Source organism: Fusarium tjaetaba (genome assembly GCF_013396195.1).
Source record: "Fusarium tjaetaba strain NRRL 66243 chromosome Unknown NRRL66243_c0000033, whole genome shotgun sequence".
Lineage (NCBI taxonomy): Eukaryota > Fungi > Ascomycota > Sordariomycetes > Hypocreales > Nectriaceae > Fusarium > Fusarium tjaetaba.
In genome coordinates this window covers 99,033-118,791 of record NW_023501229.1, presented here as the reverse complement: position 1 = coordinate 118,791, position 19,759 = coordinate 99,033, and the positions used below count along the sequence as shown (strand labels likewise).

General features: G+C 48.9%; 9 protein-coding genes across 9 annotated transcripts; 6 read left to right on the top strand and 3 right to left on the bottom strand.

The window, feature by feature from the left end:
• On the top strand, positions 1–1,669 carry FTJAE_1834 (benzoate 4-monooxygenase cytochrome P450; the record flags this gene model as incomplete). The annotated part of the gene is made up of 6 exons (XM_037347965.1): positions 1–226; positions 273–627; positions 683–806; positions 860–1,101; positions 1,162–1,423; positions 1,511–1,669. 6 exons carry the CDS (start codon positions 1–3, stop codon positions 1,667–1,669), a joined length of 1,368 nt encoding a protein of 455 aa, XP_037211043.1.
• Positions 1,670–2,060: 391 nt separating this feature from the next.
• On the bottom strand, positions 2,061–3,677 carry FTJAE_1833 (aldehyde dehydrogenase n-terminal; the record flags this gene model as incomplete). The annotated part of the gene is made up of 4 exons (XM_037347964.1): positions 2,061–2,960; positions 3,014–3,447; positions 3,498–3,567; positions 3,621–3,677. 4 exons carry the CDS (start codon positions 3,675–3,677, stop codon positions 2,061–2,063), a joined length of 1,461 nt encoding a protein of 486 aa, XP_037211042.1.
• A 727-nt stretch (positions 3,678–4,404) lies between these two features.
• Positions 4,405–6,093, bottom strand: FTJAE_1832 (beta-carotene 15 15 monooxygenase; the record flags this gene model as incomplete). The annotated part of the gene is made up of 1 exon (XM_037347963.1): positions 4,405–6,093. The coding sequence occupies one exon, from the start codon at positions 6,091–6,093 to the stop codon at positions 4,405–4,407; it is 1,689 nt and encodes a 562-aa protein (XP_037211041.1).
• Positions 6,094–6,673: 580 nt separating this feature from the next.
• Positions 6,674–7,849, top strand: FTJAE_1831 (amidohydrolase 2; the record flags this gene model as incomplete). Its single annotated transcript, XM_037347962.1, has 4 exons — positions 6,674–7,322; positions 7,374–7,428; positions 7,478–7,671; positions 7,722–7,849. 4 exons carry the CDS (start codon positions 6,674–6,676, stop codon positions 7,847–7,849), a joined length of 1,026 nt encoding a protein of 341 aa, XP_037211040.1.
• Positions 7,850–8,089: 240 nt separating this feature from the next.
• On the top strand, positions 8,090–9,322 carry FTJAE_1830 (alcohol dehydrogenase; the record flags this gene model as incomplete). Its single annotated transcript, XM_037347961.1, has 4 exons — positions 8,090–8,217; positions 8,262–8,338; positions 8,391–8,516; positions 8,565–9,322. 4 exons carry the CDS (start codon positions 8,090–8,092, stop codon positions 9,320–9,322), a joined length of 1,089 nt encoding a protein of 362 aa, XP_037211039.1.
• Positions 9,323–10,267: 945 nt separating this feature from the next.
• On the top strand, positions 10,268–11,146 carry FTJAE_1829 (uncharacterized protein; the record flags this gene model as incomplete). The annotated part of the gene is made up of 2 exons (XM_037347959.1): positions 10,268–10,572; positions 10,630–11,146. 2 exons carry the CDS (start codon positions 10,268–10,270, stop codon positions 11,144–11,146), a joined length of 822 nt encoding a protein of 273 aa, XP_037211038.1.
• Positions 11,147–11,678: 532 nt separating this feature from the next.
• FTJAE_1828 (ankyrin repeat domain protein) lies at positions 11,679–12,908 on the top strand (the record flags this gene model as incomplete). The annotated part of the gene is made up of 1 exon (XM_037347958.1): positions 11,679–12,908. One exon carries the CDS (start codon positions 11,679–11,681, stop codon positions 12,906–12,908), a length of 1,230 nt encoding a protein of 409 aa, XP_037211037.1.
• A 1,268-nt stretch (positions 12,909–14,176) lies between these two features.
• Positions 14,177–17,798, top strand: FTJAE_1827 (uncharacterized protein; the record flags this gene model as incomplete). The annotated part of the gene is made up of 10 exons (XM_037347957.1): positions 14,177–14,374; positions 14,449–14,679; positions 15,332–15,446; positions 15,497–15,509; positions 15,589–15,983; positions 16,033–16,055; positions 16,221–16,535; positions 16,586–16,843; positions 16,894–17,609; positions 17,660–17,798. 10 exons carry the CDS (start codon positions 14,177–14,179, stop codon positions 17,796–17,798), a joined length of 2,403 nt encoding a protein of 800 aa, XP_037211036.1.
• A 50-nt stretch (positions 17,799–17,848) lies between these two features.
• FTJAE_1826 (cytochrome P450 monooxygenase oxidoreductase) lies at positions 17,849–19,620 on the bottom strand (the record flags this gene model as incomplete). Its single annotated transcript, XM_037347956.1, has 6 exons — positions 17,849–18,043; positions 18,102–18,236; positions 18,289–18,909; positions 18,961–19,224; positions 19,279–19,370; positions 19,419–19,620. 6 exons carry the CDS (start codon positions 19,618–19,620, stop codon positions 17,849–17,851), a joined length of 1,509 nt encoding a protein of 502 aa, XP_037211035.1.
• Between the last annotated feature and the right edge of the window lie 139 nt (positions 19,621–19,759).

Genomic DNA, 19,759 nt, shown 5'->3' with positions numbered 1-19,759 from the left:
ATGGATTCTTCTACCATTCCAAGCCTTGACTTGCACGTCTACGTCCATTACCTGCACAAGTGGCTTAGAGTCTTTGCAACTTTGACCCTAGCTATCGTGCTTTTCAAGTTGATCGACTTCCTCTGCCGAGTTGCTTATCGTCTATATCTCAGTCCCCTGCGCAAATTCTCTGGCCCTCGGCTCGCCGCCTCCAGCAATGCATGGGAGATCTACCATTCATTAACAAGTGAGTAACTCGTAGACGTCCAAGCTGTTCTAACATCTGCATCAAGATGACCGATTTCGCGCTATTCATGAACTGCACGAGAAGTACGGCAACGTTGTGCGCATCGGACCAAATCAGGTCTCTGTAGCTTCACCTGAAGCTTTCCACCACGTGTTCGTCACAAAGTGCAGCAGCTTTCTGAAGACGGATTTCTACGCGACTATCCAGCCGGGCATTGGGCCAAAATATGCCGGTCTATTCAACTACGTCAATCATAAACAAGCGATGGCGGAGCGTCGCGATCTACAGCCCCTGTTTTCACCGGGTAGCATGAAGCACTATGAAGCAAGGTTTGATGAGCAACTTGATATCTTGATGGAGGTCATTAAGCAGAGAAGGAAGGTTGATCTCTTTGGACTGTTGTAAGATCGTTCGACACTTGCTTCCCAGACTACATTCTTCTGACGCATCATATAGCAAGTTTTTCATGTTGGACGTCATCGGAGATCTAGCCCTTAACAAGAGCTTTGGCCAAGTGACATCAGGCAAAGAGCATCAATACGTGGTTGACTTCAACAACGCTTTTATGCTTATAGGGCTTGTGAGTAGTCCAAGAACACACATCCCTTTTGAATGAGTTGCTAACCTCAACAGCAAAACACGTTTGCGTCAATTATACCCTTGATACCATATCTGCCGTTCAAGAAACTGAAAGACGCTTATTATGGACTTCAGCGAGTCTTTTCTTATTCCCAGGCGCGAGTAGAGGATTATCTCAAGCAAGATGTGTCAAAGAAGCAGGGATCGTTGATGTCAGGTTACTTGGACCCGGCGACTGGGGATCCGAAAGACGGCTACTCAGCTTGGTCTATCGCACTTGCTGGCCACGGTTTCATGTGAGTCTATACTCTGGAGCCCAGTAATACTGGTGCCTATACTGACTGTCCCGTCACTAGAGTTGCTGGGTCCGAAGCAACTTCTATCACCCTGACATATATCATCTGGATTTTGATCAAACGTCCAGATGTTGATCAACGTCTACGACAAGAGCTGAGCACCCTCGTCAAGGGCTACTCGAGTACTGATTTAGCCAACCTCCCTTATCTAGATGCTGTGATCCGCGAGACTCTTCGTATCTATCCTCCTGCACCGGCACCAATGCCACGAGTCGTGCCGAAGTCGGGGTTTGAATTCGAAGGCATCTCTTATCCTCCAGGCGTAAGCGAGATTCCTTCATAGTGCCTGATAGATCTCAGAGCACTTGAACCTTATCGAGTCCACTTGCCGCTGACATGCCACAAACAGACCGTTATCTCAGCTCAGCCATATACCATACACCGTCATGAGGGAGTGTTCGAAGATCCAGACGAATTCAGGCCCGAGCGCTGGCTCGATGTGCCTCCTGAAAAGAAGGACAGGATGTACCGAGCGTTTGTCCCATTCTCAGCTGGTCAAAGAGGGTGAGAGCTCGCATGTTCCATGACTGTGGGGTAAAGGGTGAGAAGGGTTACGGCTAACATACTTGCCTCCAGATGTATCGGTAGAGGGCTAGCATGGATGCATATTATGAAGTGCACCGCAAGAATCTTGCAGGAATTCGACAGGTTTGAGTTGGCGGAGGGGATGACGGACTATGACATGGACTTGATCGAGCGAGGAGCACTTGCTAAGCCCAGATCAACAAAGATGTGGATAAATGCTTATTCAAAGGTTGTTTAGCATGGTTTGTGTCGTGTTACATCCCTGCTACACAACTATCTACTAAATCGCCCAGAAGGTGTCAGTGGTGAGATTGTTTAATGGAGGTGAGGTTGCTGGTTTATGATCAATAACTATTCTAGACCTGTCCATTATACTAAAACTCTTCCAATTTGACCAACACTGTCTTGGTTTCCAAGAAGTTATTCAGACTAACCGTCGTACCCTCCCTACCAACACCACTCGTCTTATATCCACCAAATGGCATATCTTTCGCCTGCGTAGGACTAGTACAGTTGACACCAACAGTTCCCGCCTCCAACCTCTTCGCAACACGCATTGCCCTGTCAATATTCTTACTATACACAGCCGCATACAAACCAAACTCTGTATCGTTGGCTTTGCTTATTGCTTCAGCTTCAGTCTTGAAGGTGTTGATATTCACGACTGGACCAAAGATTTCTTCCTTCATGATTCGAGCATCTTCTTGGGTCTCGACGAAGATTGTTGGGTGGATGAGATAGCCATCTGGAGTAGCCTCGTGATCCATGCCGAGGATACGCTTTCCGGATGATTTGCCCATTTCGATATATGATCGCACATTGTTGTATTGGATCTCATCAGCTTGAGGCCCATGGTTAACCTTCTCATCAGTCGGGTCTCCAGCAGTAATGATCTGGAACTTTGTCTTAAACGACTCAATAAAAGTCTCTGCAATACTCTCATGGACGTAGATCCTTGAGTTGGCCATACAGACCTGACCACTGTTCCATTGGATGGAGTACGCCGTCTCAGCAGCTGCTTTTTCGAGATCAGCATCATCAAAGATGATGGCCGGAGACTTCCCGCCAAGCTCTAAGATGACGTTCTTCAAGTTGGACTTTGCGGCAGCCGCTTGGATGAGTCGACCTGTCGGACCTGATCCAGTGAAGCTGAGGACTCTCACATCCATGTGGCTGGATAGAATGGCGCCTGAAGTTTTGCCGTGGCCGGAGATGATGTTGAAGACGCCTGGTGGGAAGCCAGCCTTTTGAACAAGTTGCGCGACTTTAGCAGACTGATAAATGTCAGCCAGGAATCCAGAGTAGTTCGGTATGGCTAGATACTTACAGTCAATGGTGCCTTTTCGCTGCTCTTCAAAACCACGGTGTTGCCTGCCATCAGAGCAGGAGCTGCCTTGAGAGCGAGGAACAAAACCGGCACATTCCACGGAATAATCGCCGCAGCTACTCCATAAGGCTGTCGAAGCGTAAAGTTCAAATGACCAGGCATGTTCAGACTACTCGTACCAAGCACCACCGCTCCAGCTTCAGCATAGTAATTAAACGTGTCAGCAGCGGCAAAAGCATCAAAGTATCCCTTGACGGGCCTTCCCATGGAAATGGCTTCGAGGTATGCTAGTTCATGGTGTGACTCGAGGATGAGCGAGGCAAGTTTTTTGAAGTACTGGCCGCGGTCTTTGGGGGAGAGTTCGGACCATGCTGGGAATGCGGCTTTTGCTGCGGCGACGGCGGCGTTGGTGTCGCTTTCACTTGCTTCGTGGACTGTGAAGAGATGAGATGCTGATGTAGTGGTATATGGTAGGGGGGTATACCTTCAGCTACGACTTGGTGAGTTGAAGGAGACTTGAGCTCAAATGTCTTCTTGTCTGATGACTCGACAAACTATAAACTGGTCAATGTCATATTCCTCATTATTAATCATGTCACTCGCGTACCTCTCCATTGATGAAGAGACGAGTCTCAATATCACGTGGGGTCTTTGCAGCAGGCATATTTAGATTGTATGCTGATCTGGGAATGTGAAATTGTGTTCTTTCTCCTCTCAGGTGGACTTCCAATGCTGCATACAATGGCATACACACTTATAAACTCAATGAACGGCATTAAGACGCCCCACTTCAATAACAGGTCAAGTGTCCCACTTGGAGGCGTCTGAATAATCCATCGTCCATCGGAAGGATGAGTCCGATGACACCCCCGCAGTTGACGTTCCTTCCGACGCGCGAGAGGTTGGCATCCTTCTTGTTTAAACCATCCGAGGACGTGGAGGTTATCACACATTCTAGTGGCATTGTAGATTCGGAGCCTTTTGATCGCGGCCTGCAGACTTATCCGAAGTCTCCGCTGATATCACAACTGGGGTCAAGTCGGGTTTAAGGTGTGAGCGGACGATCTAAGTCCTTGAATGCATGACACGAAAATGGGATATCTCTGAGACTGGGATGCGTCTATTTGGAATGCTACTCTTTTTGACATCGATCTGGAGCGATTATTAGCCTTAGACTTTTACGTCGCCTAGTGTTACGGTTCAAGTGGACATGGTGGTGATATTGCTTGCGTATGTGGGGTTATAGTTTTGACATGCATCGCATTCATTAGAAGGAAGCTTAACTCTAATAACCATGAATTGTAAGAACAAGTCAAGTGATCAATCCAACATGCAATACAATCGTAACCTAACCGAACAATCCGGTCCTTCTCATAATGACCAGTCAACACTCATATGCTGTCAGCTTCCGACTGCCAGGGCAAAGGCTTCTCAGCCGGTCTCACAGGACCAACATCCCCACCTGGCTGTCTTCTAGCCTGCCACTCCTCTATATCCGACTGATCCACAAAGTTACCATGAAGCCCCAGACGAAGCTTCATCGGTAGATGAATCGTAGCCACAGGTCCTGCAGCTAGGTTCTGCGCGTTAAAGATGACCACGTCATTGCGCAGAACGTCAAGATGGTTCAATAGCGCAATCAACCAACCTTCACCCTCTCCACCATCCTTCTTTGGTATGAACGATGGTTCTTGGAATGTAGCGCAGGGACCGGCCCAGAAGATATCTTCTGTTCTCTCATCCCATGTATAGTGAGCCAGACAGTTGAAGAGCCCGCCAGCTGGTGAACCGCATTTCGCAGCGTTGTACTCTCGAGCCCCATCAATCTTGGCTTGCCAAAAGTGATTGTACCTCTTGGTGACATAGCGATCATCGATACGGGAGAATTCACCGCTCGTGTCCCACTCTTCGCTAGCCTGTACGCGTGTCCCCGAAGGACTCTTGGGATCAAAGATCCAGCGCTTGGTAGGGCTGTTTAGGCGGTTCCGCTTCGCCACGGTACCAGCTGGTGTATCTTCAGGCGGGAAGAAGAAGAACACGTTACCATCTGCTACCGTAAGATCAAACACGATGTTGCCATCATCATTTTCGTAGCACCCTGCAACATGCCCGTGGAAAGCTGACTGCATGTCAGTAAGCACCTTATCATATTGCCGAGTCGACTCACCGTTGTCTGACCGGAACCAGATAATGTCCTCGGGCTTTCCATTTCGCCGCGGGACTACACCGTACCACTGATCCTCTTTTGGATCCCAAGCCCAGTGATTCCCGCCCTTTTCGAGACGATCTGGGTTGCACTTTAGGGGTGTCATGGGAAGAACGATGTAGTTCTTGCTGATGCCACAATCGTGAATCATGCCACAGAAGGGAGCTTCGTACCAAGCTTCCTCGGTCTTGACGCCATTGGCATCGATTGTCCAGACAGCGATCTGGCGCGATCCATCATTGCCATTCCCGCCGGCCTCGTAAGCAAAACATATCATTTCACCCGTTTCAGGATCAAACTTGGGATGAGCAGTCATTGTTGGAGACTGGATCTGTCCTTCAAAGTCATATCGTCCGATGGTTTCCAGAGTGACTGGATCCATGGCATATGGCGGGCCGTCTTCTTTGGAGGCCAGAAGCATTCCTCTCCAGAAGGTGATGTTGGTGTTGGCAGAAGTTCTGATGACAGATTTCACCAACTCTGAATCCGTGAAGGGATTGCGATACCTCCCAAATAGACTTCTCCTCTCTTTTGTCTCTGCCAAGAATCTGTCTGTTCTCACATATCGCTGCTTATAATCTGCATGGCCATTTTGGATGCGAATGGCAGTGATATTGCCGTCTCCATTGAAGTGGATGTCATCTTCAAAAACGGGAGGGAAGCGATGATCTGGCTGAACTCTGTAAAAAGTACCATTGATCTCGGATGGAATAGTTCCCGATACTTCGAGGTCGAAGATATCGCCTTCCAAGCGAAATGGCTTGTTGAAGCCGCTGAAGGTTCCGGTGTCTGGATACTTGACTTGGTTGCCGACCTTTTTTCCGTCGATATATCCGGTATCGATAAGCGGTGCGACATCGAAAATGTGGGCCATTGTGGTTTAAGATAAGATAACTGATGAGATAAGAGATAAGAGATAACAGAAACCAATAGACTAAGCAAGACAGGTAGATGTTTTGACAGCAATCTAAAATACAAGCTCTAGCATAGGTCAAATCTTCTAGTTATTTGTGTTGACCTCTATCGATGACTCCGAATTTTTGAGGCAAAGCATTGGATCATGATCTGGTGCCTCCACTTCTGGGCCTCCGTTTCGTAGGCTTTGAAGTGGAGCCCCTTATCGGAAGCATCTCGCCGATTGCCCCTCACGTTTCATCCATTCCGGCTGCGTCTTCGGCTCAGTACAGGGTAGTTTTATGTGATGAATTATGCAGACGCGCTGGAGCAGATGAGCAAAGGTCCAATGAGGAAGTCTACAAAATGTATGTTACCTTGATGGTGGCCTTTTATTTAGAAGAGAAAGTAAATCGCTAATTTAATACACACAATCAGAGCGTAACCTACTGAACGTTGTCTAAATTAAATTGGTTACTGTCCGCGAGCATTCGCTGTACATCACGTCGCAATCTCTTCGATACAGTCAAACCCTCTATTGACAACCAACTTTATTCATCATGTCAAAGCGAGGTACCATCGCAGTAGAAGAAGCAATTATTACGCCATCGACAAAATGGCTCCTCGAAGAAACCTTTTCAATTCTCAACCCTGGCGACAGCAGTAACAAGGCCCTCGAGGCCCACGCGGCTAAGCTCCTCGACATCCACGACAAGCGCCTCGCAACCATGGATGCCGAAGGCGTCGAGTACATGCTCTTGTCATTAACCGCCCCGGGATGCCAGGGCATAATGGATCCTCAACTCGGAGAGAAAACAGCCAAAGAAGCCAACGACTGGCTGGCAAGCGAGGTCGCGAAAAGACCAGACAGATTCGGCGGACTTGCAGCTCTCTCGATGCATGACCCTGAAGTAGCAGCGCAGGAGCTTGAACGAGCAGTTAAACAATTGGGGTTCTTTGGGGCACTTGTCAATGACTATCAGAGCGTCGAGGGAGGATCAGGACGCGAGTACTTTGATACCGCTAAGTATGATCCGTTTTGGAAGAAGGTTGAAGAGTTGGATGTTCCGATTTACTTGCATCCGAGATACGTCTCGATCAAGGATCTTCAGCCTGGGTCGCTGTATGGAGACCGACCTCATCTTCAAGGTGCAGCTGTACAGTTCCATTTGGATCTGTCGTACCATATCTATGCACTTTGCTCATCTGGTGAGTCATCACGATTGATATGCACTATTTCAGAGACTGACATGATGATAGGAGTTTTTGACAAATTTCCAGGCGCCAAGATCGTCGCTGGGCATTTGGGAGAGAAGTATGAACCTGTCCACTGGCAGTAATCGTTTACTAACGCTGATGCACAGCATCCCTCTGAATCTCTGGAGAGCTAGTCACTGGTATAACAAGCCAAGCAAAAAGGCCACGCGCCCGTCAAAGGAAGATTACAATTATTACTTCAAGCACAATGTCTACATCACGACTTCAGGAAACTTCTTCACTCCTGGATTAAAGCTCTGCATTGAGACAATCGGGCTCGACAGATGCATGTACTCTATAGGTAACGATCCTTGAATCCGAGGGACCGGAGAGTGAAGCTAATCTTGGCAGATACACCATACGACGACATTGAAGAAGCACAGGCGTGGTGGAGGACTGTGGACTTGGATACTGGCGCGAAAGAGCAAGTTGGAAGGACTAACGCTATTAAACTGTTCAAGCTTCCATTGGAGTATTGAAGGCTTGAGGAGAAGCGGGGATATTCAGTTTCTCGGGCTATCGCTTCAATGGTTCCGAGTCGGCGAGACTCCCCCGGCTTTGTCGGATGGTGCCGAAGGGAAGCTAAGCAGTATCTGTGGGGTATTAAGACAGCATCATATATCGATAGATACAATAACACATGAACGTTATAGTAACAGTCAACTGCCAACCTGACTGACTATCTCATCCCGAATTGTTCATAGTCTTCACAACTTACCATGGCAATCGTTACCAACACCCCGTCATCCCACCAGGCTGCTGTCTATGACAAGCCAGGCGAACTCAGCACCAAGGTGGTAGACATTGAGACTCCTAGCCCATCTGCAGGAGAGGTGTTGGTGAAACTGTAAGTCTCAGCGTCTAGTCATGGACATGAGCTGATAAGAACAGTTCTCATTCTGGCGTCTGCCACTCAGACCTTTCCATCATGAAGAACTCTTGGGGGATGCCTTTTTCGCTTCCCGATAGTAGGTCTTGTTCCGAAGTGACTGGCGGACTCAGCTGATTCAGTTGGTGTAGCTCAAATTGGTGGTCATGAAGGTGTCGGAACTGTTGTTCAGATCGGAGAGGGTGCAGATATACACGGTTTCGCGATCGGAGATCGAGTCGGAGTCAAATGGCTAAGGGATATCTGCGGCAGCTGTGGTATGTAACGCCTTCTTCACTTACACGATTAACTAACGCCATCCCAAGTCTACTGCATTGCTGGAGAGGATGGCCTCTGTGCCAAGCAGTCTGTGTCTGGCATGTTCAACCCAGGGACATTCCAGCAGTACCTCACTGTACCAGCTCGATATCTTACACCCATTCCCGATGGTGTAAGCTCTGAAGTTGCTGCACCGATGCTCTGCGCAGGGTTGACCTCGTATGCGGCGCTGCGTAAAGTGACGGCCAGCCCAGGCGATTGGGTTGTTGTATCGGGGGCTGGAGGAGGTTTGGGACACCTTGTCACGCAGATAGCAGCAAGAGCCTTTGGGTATCGTGTTATTGGCATCGATCAAGCCAGTAAGGAAGATGTTGTGAAGGAGAGTGGAGCGGAGATATTTATCGATGCTGCGACGCCTGGTGAGGAATTAATCTCCCAGGTAAAGAAGCTCACCGACAACCTTGGCGCCAACGCAGTAGTCGTATGTGCATCCAGCAACGCAGCATACTCTCAAGGCTTGGAGCTACTGAGACCCGGTGGAACATTAGTCGGTGTTGGAATGCCCGGCGGCAAACCCGTCGCAATAGCAAGCGCCATGCCTGGACCTATTGTTCAGAAGCAGCTGAAAATTGCTGGGTCGATATTAGGGAATCGACAGGACGCGATTGATGTGCTGAACTTGGCTGCGAGGGGGGTGATTACTGTGCATTATCAGACGAGGAGGCTGAGCGAGTTGACGGAGGTCTTTAGGGAGATGGAAAGTGGGAGGCTTGCGGGAAGGGCTGTTTTGGATCTGCAGAGCTAATGCATGATCCGTCTGGGAGCAAAGTTTATTTGTTCTGGAGTCTTCAGCTGGCAGGGAAGCAGCAGAAGGCAGAATTCTAGATGAAACTTATCAGAGACATCTCACATCAATGGAGTAGTGTTGATACGAAGACTGTGTTAGTGGTGTGCACTGCCCAAATTTTGAGTTGTTCGACCTGGCAGCTGTTGCTTACATAGAACGTCTCATCGTATACTGCCCAAAGTCCCTTTCAGAGTCTGTTTTACCAAGGCTGGCTGACCTCACAAGTGAAGTATTACGTCCCGATGGAAGTGGTAGGCTTGCAGATCACAACACATATAAGCAAGGTTGGGCGCCAGATGCTATATTAATCCGCAACCAAAGACTTGTAAAAAGGGACCAATACCGATAGTCCCCCGGATCAAACTTTATTCTGCAGTTGAAACCAGGGCAGGATCTACCAATACGAGACGAGATCTATTATAAGCGAGAGCTCTGCCGTGAGATCTGCCGAGCGCCGGCCGGAAGTACGGACACTGCCGCTTAGTCACACGGGCTCAAGCCGCAAACGAAACACTGATCTGCATTTATCTTCCGCTTATCCTTGTTGACGCCGCGCCTCATGATTACGCATTGTGTTTCTTTACATGTCGTATCCAGAGTACGTCGGTAGAGCTGATAGGCCAGTGGTGAAACGCTTGCTGACGATGAAGCGTTTAAAATTAGGAAACGCTTGTGAGGCGAGGCTGGTTACTGTTTGTTGGCACAGAAACTGACTCGGTTTCACTGGGGTTTGGGTTTTTGTTTTGACTCCAGCCCTTTTTGCTGTGATAGGGGGTTGGGTTGAGGGATTATGGTGTCGATCTTTAGGGCTCTGATAGATAATAAATATCCGGGTTAGTTCTGGCTTTCCATTAAGTTGATAACTGAACACTAAGCCGTTTTCACATTCACAGAGTCTTTATCATGTCGACCTCAAGTTCACAACCTCCCAGTCCTCCTACAACAGCATGCATCGGCCTATCCGCCACAGCCCTTATTGTTTTCAGTTTCCTGCTATTCCCAGCACTGTATGTGGCGTATAAACACCGGAAAACCGGCCAAGCATGGTTTCCCCCTTTCATTATCTTTTTTATCTTTCGGATCACATCGGACATTTATTACCTCTCCCGCCGTAACGAACCTGATATTCCGACTGCATATGCTATGATAGCCGCGGCTGCTAGCACCGGGACTTTATCAGTGACCATTATTGGCATAATATACGAAGCGTATGTGAACCTGTATGCACCTAGCATCCACATTATGCGATACTAATGTTCCACCAGTCTGAACCTCCCATTGTTTCCATACAAACGGCAACGAAACCGCATAGCAGTCATAGCGATGAACATAATCTACAACATCGGCACGATCCTGGCAGCATACGGTGGAATGAGAGACACATCGATGCCGGACAACATCAAGAACGGGGCTGCTGACAAGGCTGGGAACATCATCATGTTCCTCGTGATGGTTGGTACTCTGGGATGGCTATATCCTGCCGGGAAGCATATCTACTACGCTCGACAAGATATAAGCTATCGGTCCGCTGAGATACTAATGATGGCTGCTGCACCTGCAACAGTCCTTCAATTAATCCGCATGAACTACGACCTCATTTACTCATTTACGCAAATCGCCATGCTGCATCCTACCACGGGCACCTTTGCCATCCGATTCGTCACCTTTTCCTTGCAGCTGGTTATAGTTGGGATGATCATTGTTGCTGGCTGGTTCAGTAAAGATGCTGCAACTATTCGCGCACGGGTTCTTAAAACAGATAGCACCTCTGAGTTGGTTTGAGGTCTTCAGGTCCACAAGGAAGATCATGGCTAGGGAGTGATACGCCTGACCAAGGAGCTGGCTCCAGTCAGGGCAAACGGGTCTAGTTACTTATAAAGATATCAATAGCAGTGGAGGATAAATGAAATAAACTTCGATTAAATAACGACTTGCCATATCAGGACTTTTACTATGGATGACGGCGGCCTTTAAGGTTAAGCTTTAGGCTGCAAACACAGATAATTGTATTGTCGGCAAACACCAATGAAAACAAACTTCAGGAAGAGGACAGTTAGTTCAAAGACCATCGTATTTCTCTCTTGTTTCCGCGATAATGGTCTTTTACCTTGTGGGTACGGCTCCTCTAACTTGTCAAATGTAGTAAGGCACGACGTCCGTGAGCACCAGCGACATCCGACCATGTGGGTCGTAGCCAGGCACCCGCAAGATAGGCATGGTCTAAACAGGTCTTCAGAAACTTTAAATAGAGAGGGTTTTGCTTACAACAGAATTAAGAAAAGCATCCAACTCTCCCAATATACTCCCAAACATCATGCCACCCACAGAACACACACAGCAGCTGGACCTCAAGTCTTTGGAGGATGCCATTGCCCGTTTGAGACTGGACATAAACCAATACATGGACCTCTCCCCGGAAGTACCTTTCATGCAGCCTATGCCGCCAAAGGAAGGTTCGGGGAAGCCTACACTCAGTCCCTTGGAAGATGCCTTGTTGCATCTGACGTTGAACTGGCCAAACGCATATGGGAAGCTCTATCTAGAAATAGCTCTTCTGCAAGCCCTCAAAGAATCGCGCCTCGACATCGTTGAGGAACTCATGGAAAAGGCTATTCGCGCGAAACTCTGGGACGGTGACGAACAGACATCACTATTACAGGCAACCGAGCTAGGGTTTGAGGAGATAGTAGCAAGCCGTTTACAAAAGGACGTTTCAATGAACAAACAGGATGTGAAGGGAGAAACACTGCTTTTCCGGGCTTCTCTCGCGGGAAACGTCAAGATCATGTCGCTTTTACTTGCTAGTGGAGCAGATATTGAGTTGGCCGATGAGGAGGGATGGACTCCTCTGATGGTCGCGGCCGAACGGGGCCATGACGAAGCTGTGGCTCTGCTGCTGAAGCACGGAGCTGACCCAAATGCGAGGGATCACAATGAGTTTACGGCGCTTCTACATGCGGCTATGATTGGATATCTCGGCATCGTACAACGCCTTCTCGATGCCGGGGCAGATCCGAATGCACAAGACGAGGCGGAGAGCTTGACTGCGATAAGTTGGGCAGCGGAGAGTGGCCGTACAGATGTTGTGAAGCTGCTGCTTAAGCGAGGAGCGGATCCAAACTTGGATGATCGCGTTCTTCTCTGTGCGATGAGTGGGTGTGAACCAGACGATATAGAGGATAGCGATGTACTGATAGAATTGCTCATCAAGCACGGCGCGGATGTGTTCATGGATGGCTGGTCAGATGAGCGACCCCTTGTCATCGCTGCCAGACAAGGTCGTTGCAATACTGTCAACATGTTTTTGGAGGCAAGTTACTCGTCCAGGAGTGTCCGGCAAGAGCATATATGGAATGCCATTACAGTCGCTGCTGAGGAAGAGGAGGGTGTCATTCTGGCGAGCTTGATGAAGCATTATGATATGAATGAGACAGAGAAGCAGAGAAAGTGGGAATGGGTACAAAAGTCTCAGTTTGGTGACTCGTTGGAGCTGTTGAGACCTTACTTTGAACCTGACGCAACGAGCGAACATGGCGGCAACTAGTCTAGTCCAGTACCTAACCCAATCGACCCGAAGCTGTTTTCACACTGGAGTCAACCTGACTTAGGCTGGTGTACTCTTGTGATTTAAGACCACCTGTCTCACACTGAGTGTCGTCCTGGTCTGTACTCGCTGTCCTTTTCTTGTTTACCTTCGCCGCCTCGGGGTTTGCGCTTAGTGCCAAGCCGTTCAATTCGAAGCTCAATATAGCCCGAGTACATATAGCCGCGAATATCAAGGCGAAGATGACTGGTAGAGAGTCCCCTAAGGGTATGAGAACAATGTTGCCAATAGGGACAGTGCCAGTGATGATATGAAGTCCGGCAACCAGTCGGACAGCGGGTCCGAGAAGACGCGGCAGGGTTCTTAGACGGTCTGAAGTCTGAATAGATATGTCAGAGGAAGAGTCACTTCAATCCAGCCTCGACTCAGACTGATCACCCACTTTTGATAACAATAGTATTGCGAGATTGTTTTACATCTCGAGCATTATGAACATTAGAATAGATTAACGAGCTGCTTAAACTCTCAAGGTGATATATTCACTATCAGGTTAAGGACAATAACTACTCATTCCTCCCCGAAAGGATAATATCTGACACCACTGGCTTGCTTTCCAAACAAAAAACTCAATTGGGCCGCCTGACAGGGCCGAGTCACTGTCACTGGGCGTCAGAGCGAGTATTTGTATTCCGATATCCTCGTACGATTTCCTCTCAGAGCTTTCCGTATATTTGACCAAAACCGGTTACCAGGCCACTTTATTAGGCTGCTCATCAGAGAAGCTATTGTGCGTGCCGCATGACAGCGCGGACACCCACAGCCATGGACCAACAACACTGCGTAGTCTACGTTGCCAAGAAGAATGGGGCGGTGCGCGTGTGCATTGATTGCACCCCCGCCAATCAAGTTGATAACTGAGGATTTCGTTTGGCTGCTGCCGCCGGAGCCTGAATAGGCAGGTAGTATAGATGCGCCAAAGCTCTAATGTGTGAAGTGGCTGGACGACATGCCTGTTTGCAAGACTCATCTCTCGGTGGTGCGATGCACTTGACCTCAATTTGCGTCTATAAGAAGGCCCCCATCCCATTATTTACCTCGAGTATTGTTTTGTCACTCATCGCCACACTACCTTCTATTACTCCCACTCTCAATCCCACCGCTGCCCTCGTGCCAATCGTCCCCAAACCGTGTAAGTTCAAGTCATCCGGCAACGAACGTCGATGGGTCGGTCCGCTAATATCCCTTGGTTTCTTGGACGGACAGACAAAATGCAGCTCTCGTATGCCCTTCTCTTGGTCGCCGCTGCCAGCTCTGTCCTCGCTAGACGTCTTGTAATCACACCCGTCAAGTTGTTCTCGGGCAACGACGTGTATATCTACTCCAATGATGGAACCGAGCACGCAATCAAGGACTTTGTGCCTATTGACGGCTGCAAGTATAACCGGGGGGCGATCGGGGAGTGCTGTGTGGATATACCTAATAAAAGGGCACACTTCAAGTACAAGGGACAGTCGACGAAGTACTGCTTTAAGTACCATAGCAAGACTGGGACTGGAAAGGACACGAGGTTCATTTACGGCGAGGCCGGGTGCTCCTGGTAGATAGTACCTTGCGAACCATGGCGATGCTGTCGACGGTGGTGCTTCTTGGCTGCGCTGTTGCCAACGTCGCTATCCGGTGCTTCATCAGGGCGCCAGACTTCCTCGGCAACGTCACTGGGATGACGAGGGACTCGCCATATATTCAAGTCGATTCACCGGGTGGGAGTGGCGTAAGCAGTTGCGATAGGATTCTTGAGGTGAAGGACGTGAGGGTACGAGTTTGCGATGTGAGGCCTGAATCGGAGGTTGGGAAGATTGCCTTGACAACTAATGTAGATAGCCCCAAGTTGCATTGGAGGAGGATGTACTCGTAATCTCCAGATAGAGATAGAGCCAGGCAGGCTAAGGTTCGTCTAACAGCACCAGCTTGTGATTCGCACTCGGTGTTAAGGATGATATTGCCAAGTAGTATAAAGGGAAATCGACGTACTTACTAAAGCCGTTCCAGAATAGAGCTTCCTGGTTCTCAAAGTTGGAGTTGAAGTTAGTGAATCGCGTGCAATTGCCGCTACCTTATGCCGAGATCAAGCTTCCCCGCGTTTTTGACCATTCCCAAAGCGATAAGCTGTTTTGCTTGTGGCGCTGTTAGCCAAAATGAAGGAAATCTGGGTGAAATAAACCCAGGTGCGGGGAAGCCCTGGTCAGTTGATAAGGGGCTCAATTAAGCCTAACGGATTAGCCAATACACGTTGCAGTTCAGTTCATGACCCCCGCAAACTCGTGGCGATCTAGAGTCTGGGGTAGTGGGGACCCCGGCGAACCTCCTCTCTCCCAAGTCGCGACTGTTCTCGACAGCATCTACCTTTGATCACTGTCCTGTAGCTAGGCTGGGATACCGTAAGACATTATGTCGACGCGAAGCTCGAAAGTCACAAAGAAATCGAGGCTGAGTCGGACGGCCATCAGCTGCGACCGCTGCAAGTCGAGGAAGACAAAGGTGAGGCTTGCGACCCAGTCATACTCAGGCATTTACTAAGCAATCTACAGTGCAACAAACCTGGTATGTCGACAGCAACGGTAAGAGGGAGAATTCTGACTCTCATTGAAGATGCCGATGGCCCATGCGACTATTGCCGCAGCATCGATGAGGTCTGCTCCGTAGACATGGAGAAACGGCGGCAAAAGCCCTTCTACTTTGTCTCCGAAGAGGAATATCGTCTCTTACGTGAGCTTTGCAGTAAATGCTTCCCAGATGAGGAATTGACGATACCGAATCTACGACGATTGATTGACGAAAACCAAAAGCCAACGTTCAAGACACAGACTGATATCGCAACGCCGACAATGTCCCTGATTGAAGTATCGGCAGATGCACCCCTCATAGGCTGTGGAGATGAACCAATCGATCAAGGGCAGGCTTCACTGGATGCTGTAGAGGAGACTCAAGCTCAAGAAGAAGAAATATTATTGCCAGAGATTGTCAATCTGCACCAAGACCTGGGCTGTCTGCTTGCCGACAGTCACGGGGAGTATCGTAAGCTTCCTCGCTACACAAGGACCACAACTGTTACTAACATATACAGGCTACATGGGAGCAGAGTCAGGCGTAAGTTTTAACAGCGCCGTGAGGTCGTGGATGATGAGAATGGGAGCAGGGACAAGGAGTAAAGAGAAGGACAAGGATAAAATACCTGGAATGCTAAAAGTCAGTCCACCATCAGTCAAGTCACCTTTGACGGATGCAGCATCTTCACCTGGGAATCCATGCCAGTTTCCGTCGCAGGATCTACTATCTGCTTGCGCAGCTTGCTTCTTTGAGCAGGTTCATTGTTTGTACTGGATATACTCTGCCGAATCGTTTTACACCCGGCTTGAGACGACGTACTCTGGAGATACCGGACAGCTCACCGCTTCCTGGCTTTGCTCACTTCATGGAATAGTAGCGTTATGCGCCTCGTGTGAGCCGTCGCCTAACGGTTTAGTCAATGGACAGCGGGCGCATGACTCACTGGAGATGGCCAAGTCTCTCGTGACGAGGGTTTGTGATGAGGCAGATCTGGACAGTATCAGGGCATTGATAGTGTTGGTAAGTATCCTCATGCCTCCATAGTATCTGGTCTGATAAGAAAACCCTAGTCTCTGGCATTCCAGTCTAATGGCTTCACTAACTCTGCATACCTTCACATTGGTCTCGCAGTCCGAATCGCCTTCTCTCTCGGCCTTCATCTCGACAAATACTCCACCAAGAGCGGAGTAGTAAGTCAAGCACATGCTCGCCGCCTTTGGTGGACGTTGTATCTCGTTGATCAAGACCTCTCTCTTGCTTTGGGAAAGCCCAGCATGAATAGTCCACCCAACGAGACCTCTTGGAACCCGCCATTACCTTCAGAATTCGTATGTACTCAGTTTAGATGAGCTTACAGGGTCTTTCTAACACGTTTCAGGTTGTCAGCCCAGGCTCACACACGCCGAACGGATATCTCGAGCAGTGTATACGTCTGGCTCAGATAACACAGAGTATACGGCAGAACCTCTATGACGGACCTCTTCACGGTGGACAAAAGCTATCGAGGGCTCATTTCAACGATTCTATTAGTGCGCTGCAAGACTGGCTAGATCATGTATCGCCTCATCTCCACTTATCACCTTCGGTATCATTATCCTACAGGCGGTCCATATCTCTCCTACACCTTCGATACTGGAGTACTATGATGCTAGTCACCAAGCCCTTCCTTCTATGCAATCTGTTACAAGGCATCGAGCATGTTGAGGCTGTCAAGCAGCCAATGTTCGCTACACTTGCCAAAACCTGTGTCTCTGCCGCCGAGTCATCATTCGAGATCCTGGAAAGCATGGTCTTATATAAAGTTGCCTCTAGTCTGGTGATGGCCGATTATTTGTTCGCTTTGCAAGCACTTCAAGTCATCGTTGCTGCTTGCGGGCTATATCACATGGATGGACACCAAGCCCGAGCAAAGCAGTGTCTACGAATCCTCCTCGCTATCAGTGTATCTGGCTACCCAAAGCATCTCATTCCGGAAACACTATTCCAGTTACAGCAGTGTGGGCTTGCCGAAGGCGTCGAGGAAACATTAAGTATTCCACTACAAGCCTCCGAACCTCTAGGATATCCCCAGATGGTGACCGAACCTCTGCAACGGTACGTACTAGCTATCAAACTTCCATCAAGCTTTACTAATGGGTGCACAGGATTTCCCTCGATCAAAGCACGGATCAACTAGCGATGACGTGGTTGAACGAGCTCGACATGGCAGATATCGTTATTGACAATGGATTTCTGGATAATCTGATGGACATCTCTTCGATCTTCCCCTTTGGATCATCATGACGATGATCACGCTTGGCGTACTGTCCTCCAAGAATAATTCTGTACTATCACTACTTATCTCTGCTGTAGACCTTGCAATGAAACTCCCTAATCTTGACAAACCAAACATTCTCCGTCTCGTACTCGGGCTCGCCAGACACTGTGTCTGGAGCAAAGTCAAACTGTCGAACTATTTGCGGAACAGCTTTGGACAGCTCCATGAGGCTGATGTTTTTGCCCAAACATGTACGAGATCCCTGCCCGAACTGTTGAAGTGAAGTGTTAGGAGATGTCACTGCTAGATGGGGTTGAGGTGTTACCTACTGTCATGAAGTACGATTCGCGCTCTTTGACCAGCTCAGGATAATCGAGCCATCTTTCGGGTCGGAATAGGTGGGCATCATGGCCAAATACCTTTGTGTTGGCATGGGCTACCCAAGCATTGATGCCAACGACGGTCTATCGAAGTCAGTTCAAACAGCCGAATGTATGTACATGAAGAAGTACATACTCCTGGAGGAAAGTATTGTCCTGCCAAAGTTGCACCATCTGGCGGAACGACCCGACCGAGGCTGAGTCCAGTGGCAGGGTGCATCCGTAGGCCTTCTTTGATCACCGCTTGTAGATAAGGGAGCTTGTTGGCTTCAGCGAATGTGATTGGGTCAGATACAGTACCTCGACTCTCGTGATCCTGAATCTCGGCTCGGAGCTGCTGAAGAACCCTCGGGTACTTGATCAAGTTGAAGATGATTGAGGTCAAGCTGATTGACGTGGTGTCAGACCCAGCGCCAATGTTCATGTTGCACACAGAACTGATGTCGGCGTCGGTGACCTTGCCTGGATCCTGGGATTGGAGGCGTAGAAACTTGGTGACAAAGTCCTCTGCTGCATAGCCACTGATATCTTCCTCTGTCTTGACCTTCTCGCGCTTTTCTTCGAGCTGTGCGTTGGCAAACTCCCTGACATGGCTCAGGCCAGATACGGTCTTTGAACGCATCTGTCTGCGAAAGAGAGTCTTGTGCCACTCTGGGAACACCCCGACATTGGCGCAGTAAACCAGGTACTGGCTCAACGACGACATGATCCCTTGTATATCCTCGCCGGAGTCTAAGAAGCCGAATCGTTTGCCGAGCTACCAGACTTAGTCACCTGTATCAGAGCTAGTAACAGCTGTGTTTCTTACCGTCATCATGCCTATTACATCAAAGGCATAGCACTGCATCCAGTGTGATATCTCCACGGAGGCGCCAGACCGGGCAAACTCTTCCAGTCGTTCCCGAAGAACAGCGGAACATTTATCGATGAAAGGCTCAAGTTGTACCAAGTTGGTCATCGAGTAAGCTGCCGCGACCTTGCGTCTGGCTTGGGCATGGATATGCGGATTCGGCTCGACGAAGATGTTGGGGAGTGGACTGATGGGATTGCCGCTGGCATAATACCATGGAGACTACTCAAGGCGGTCAGCTGAGCTTCTAATAGTATCATGTCCTTTGTCACAGACCTTTGTGAAGCCTCGGCCACTGCCATAGATGATCTTGGCCGCCGCAGGATCGTCGATGCTATACTCGTTGGGTGCTATGCGGACGACGGGTCCTGGGTTACCTGTCAGATTGAGTTGACACTTCCGATGAACCAACTAACCATATTTCTTATGGAGCTCGATACTGGTCTTGGGGTATGTCCCAAAGTAAGCTTGTTTGAGGAGCCATAGCCTCGTAAATCTTGCAAGAAAAGGTCCAGGCACTCGTCTCAAAGGGGAGCGAATGAACTTGACAAGGGTCAAAATGACCCATCCCAAAGTCAAACAAAACGCCAGCAAAACATAAAGCGAGAATGGTTTCATTGTTGGAAAGTGTCAAATATTGATGATTATCGTCGATTGCATCAAGTAACCAGGGTCAGATATGATATTACTATTCTATCGGCATTCCTCCCTCTCATGTTGCTTGACATGTTCCATCCCAGCGGCAATGGGATGTACC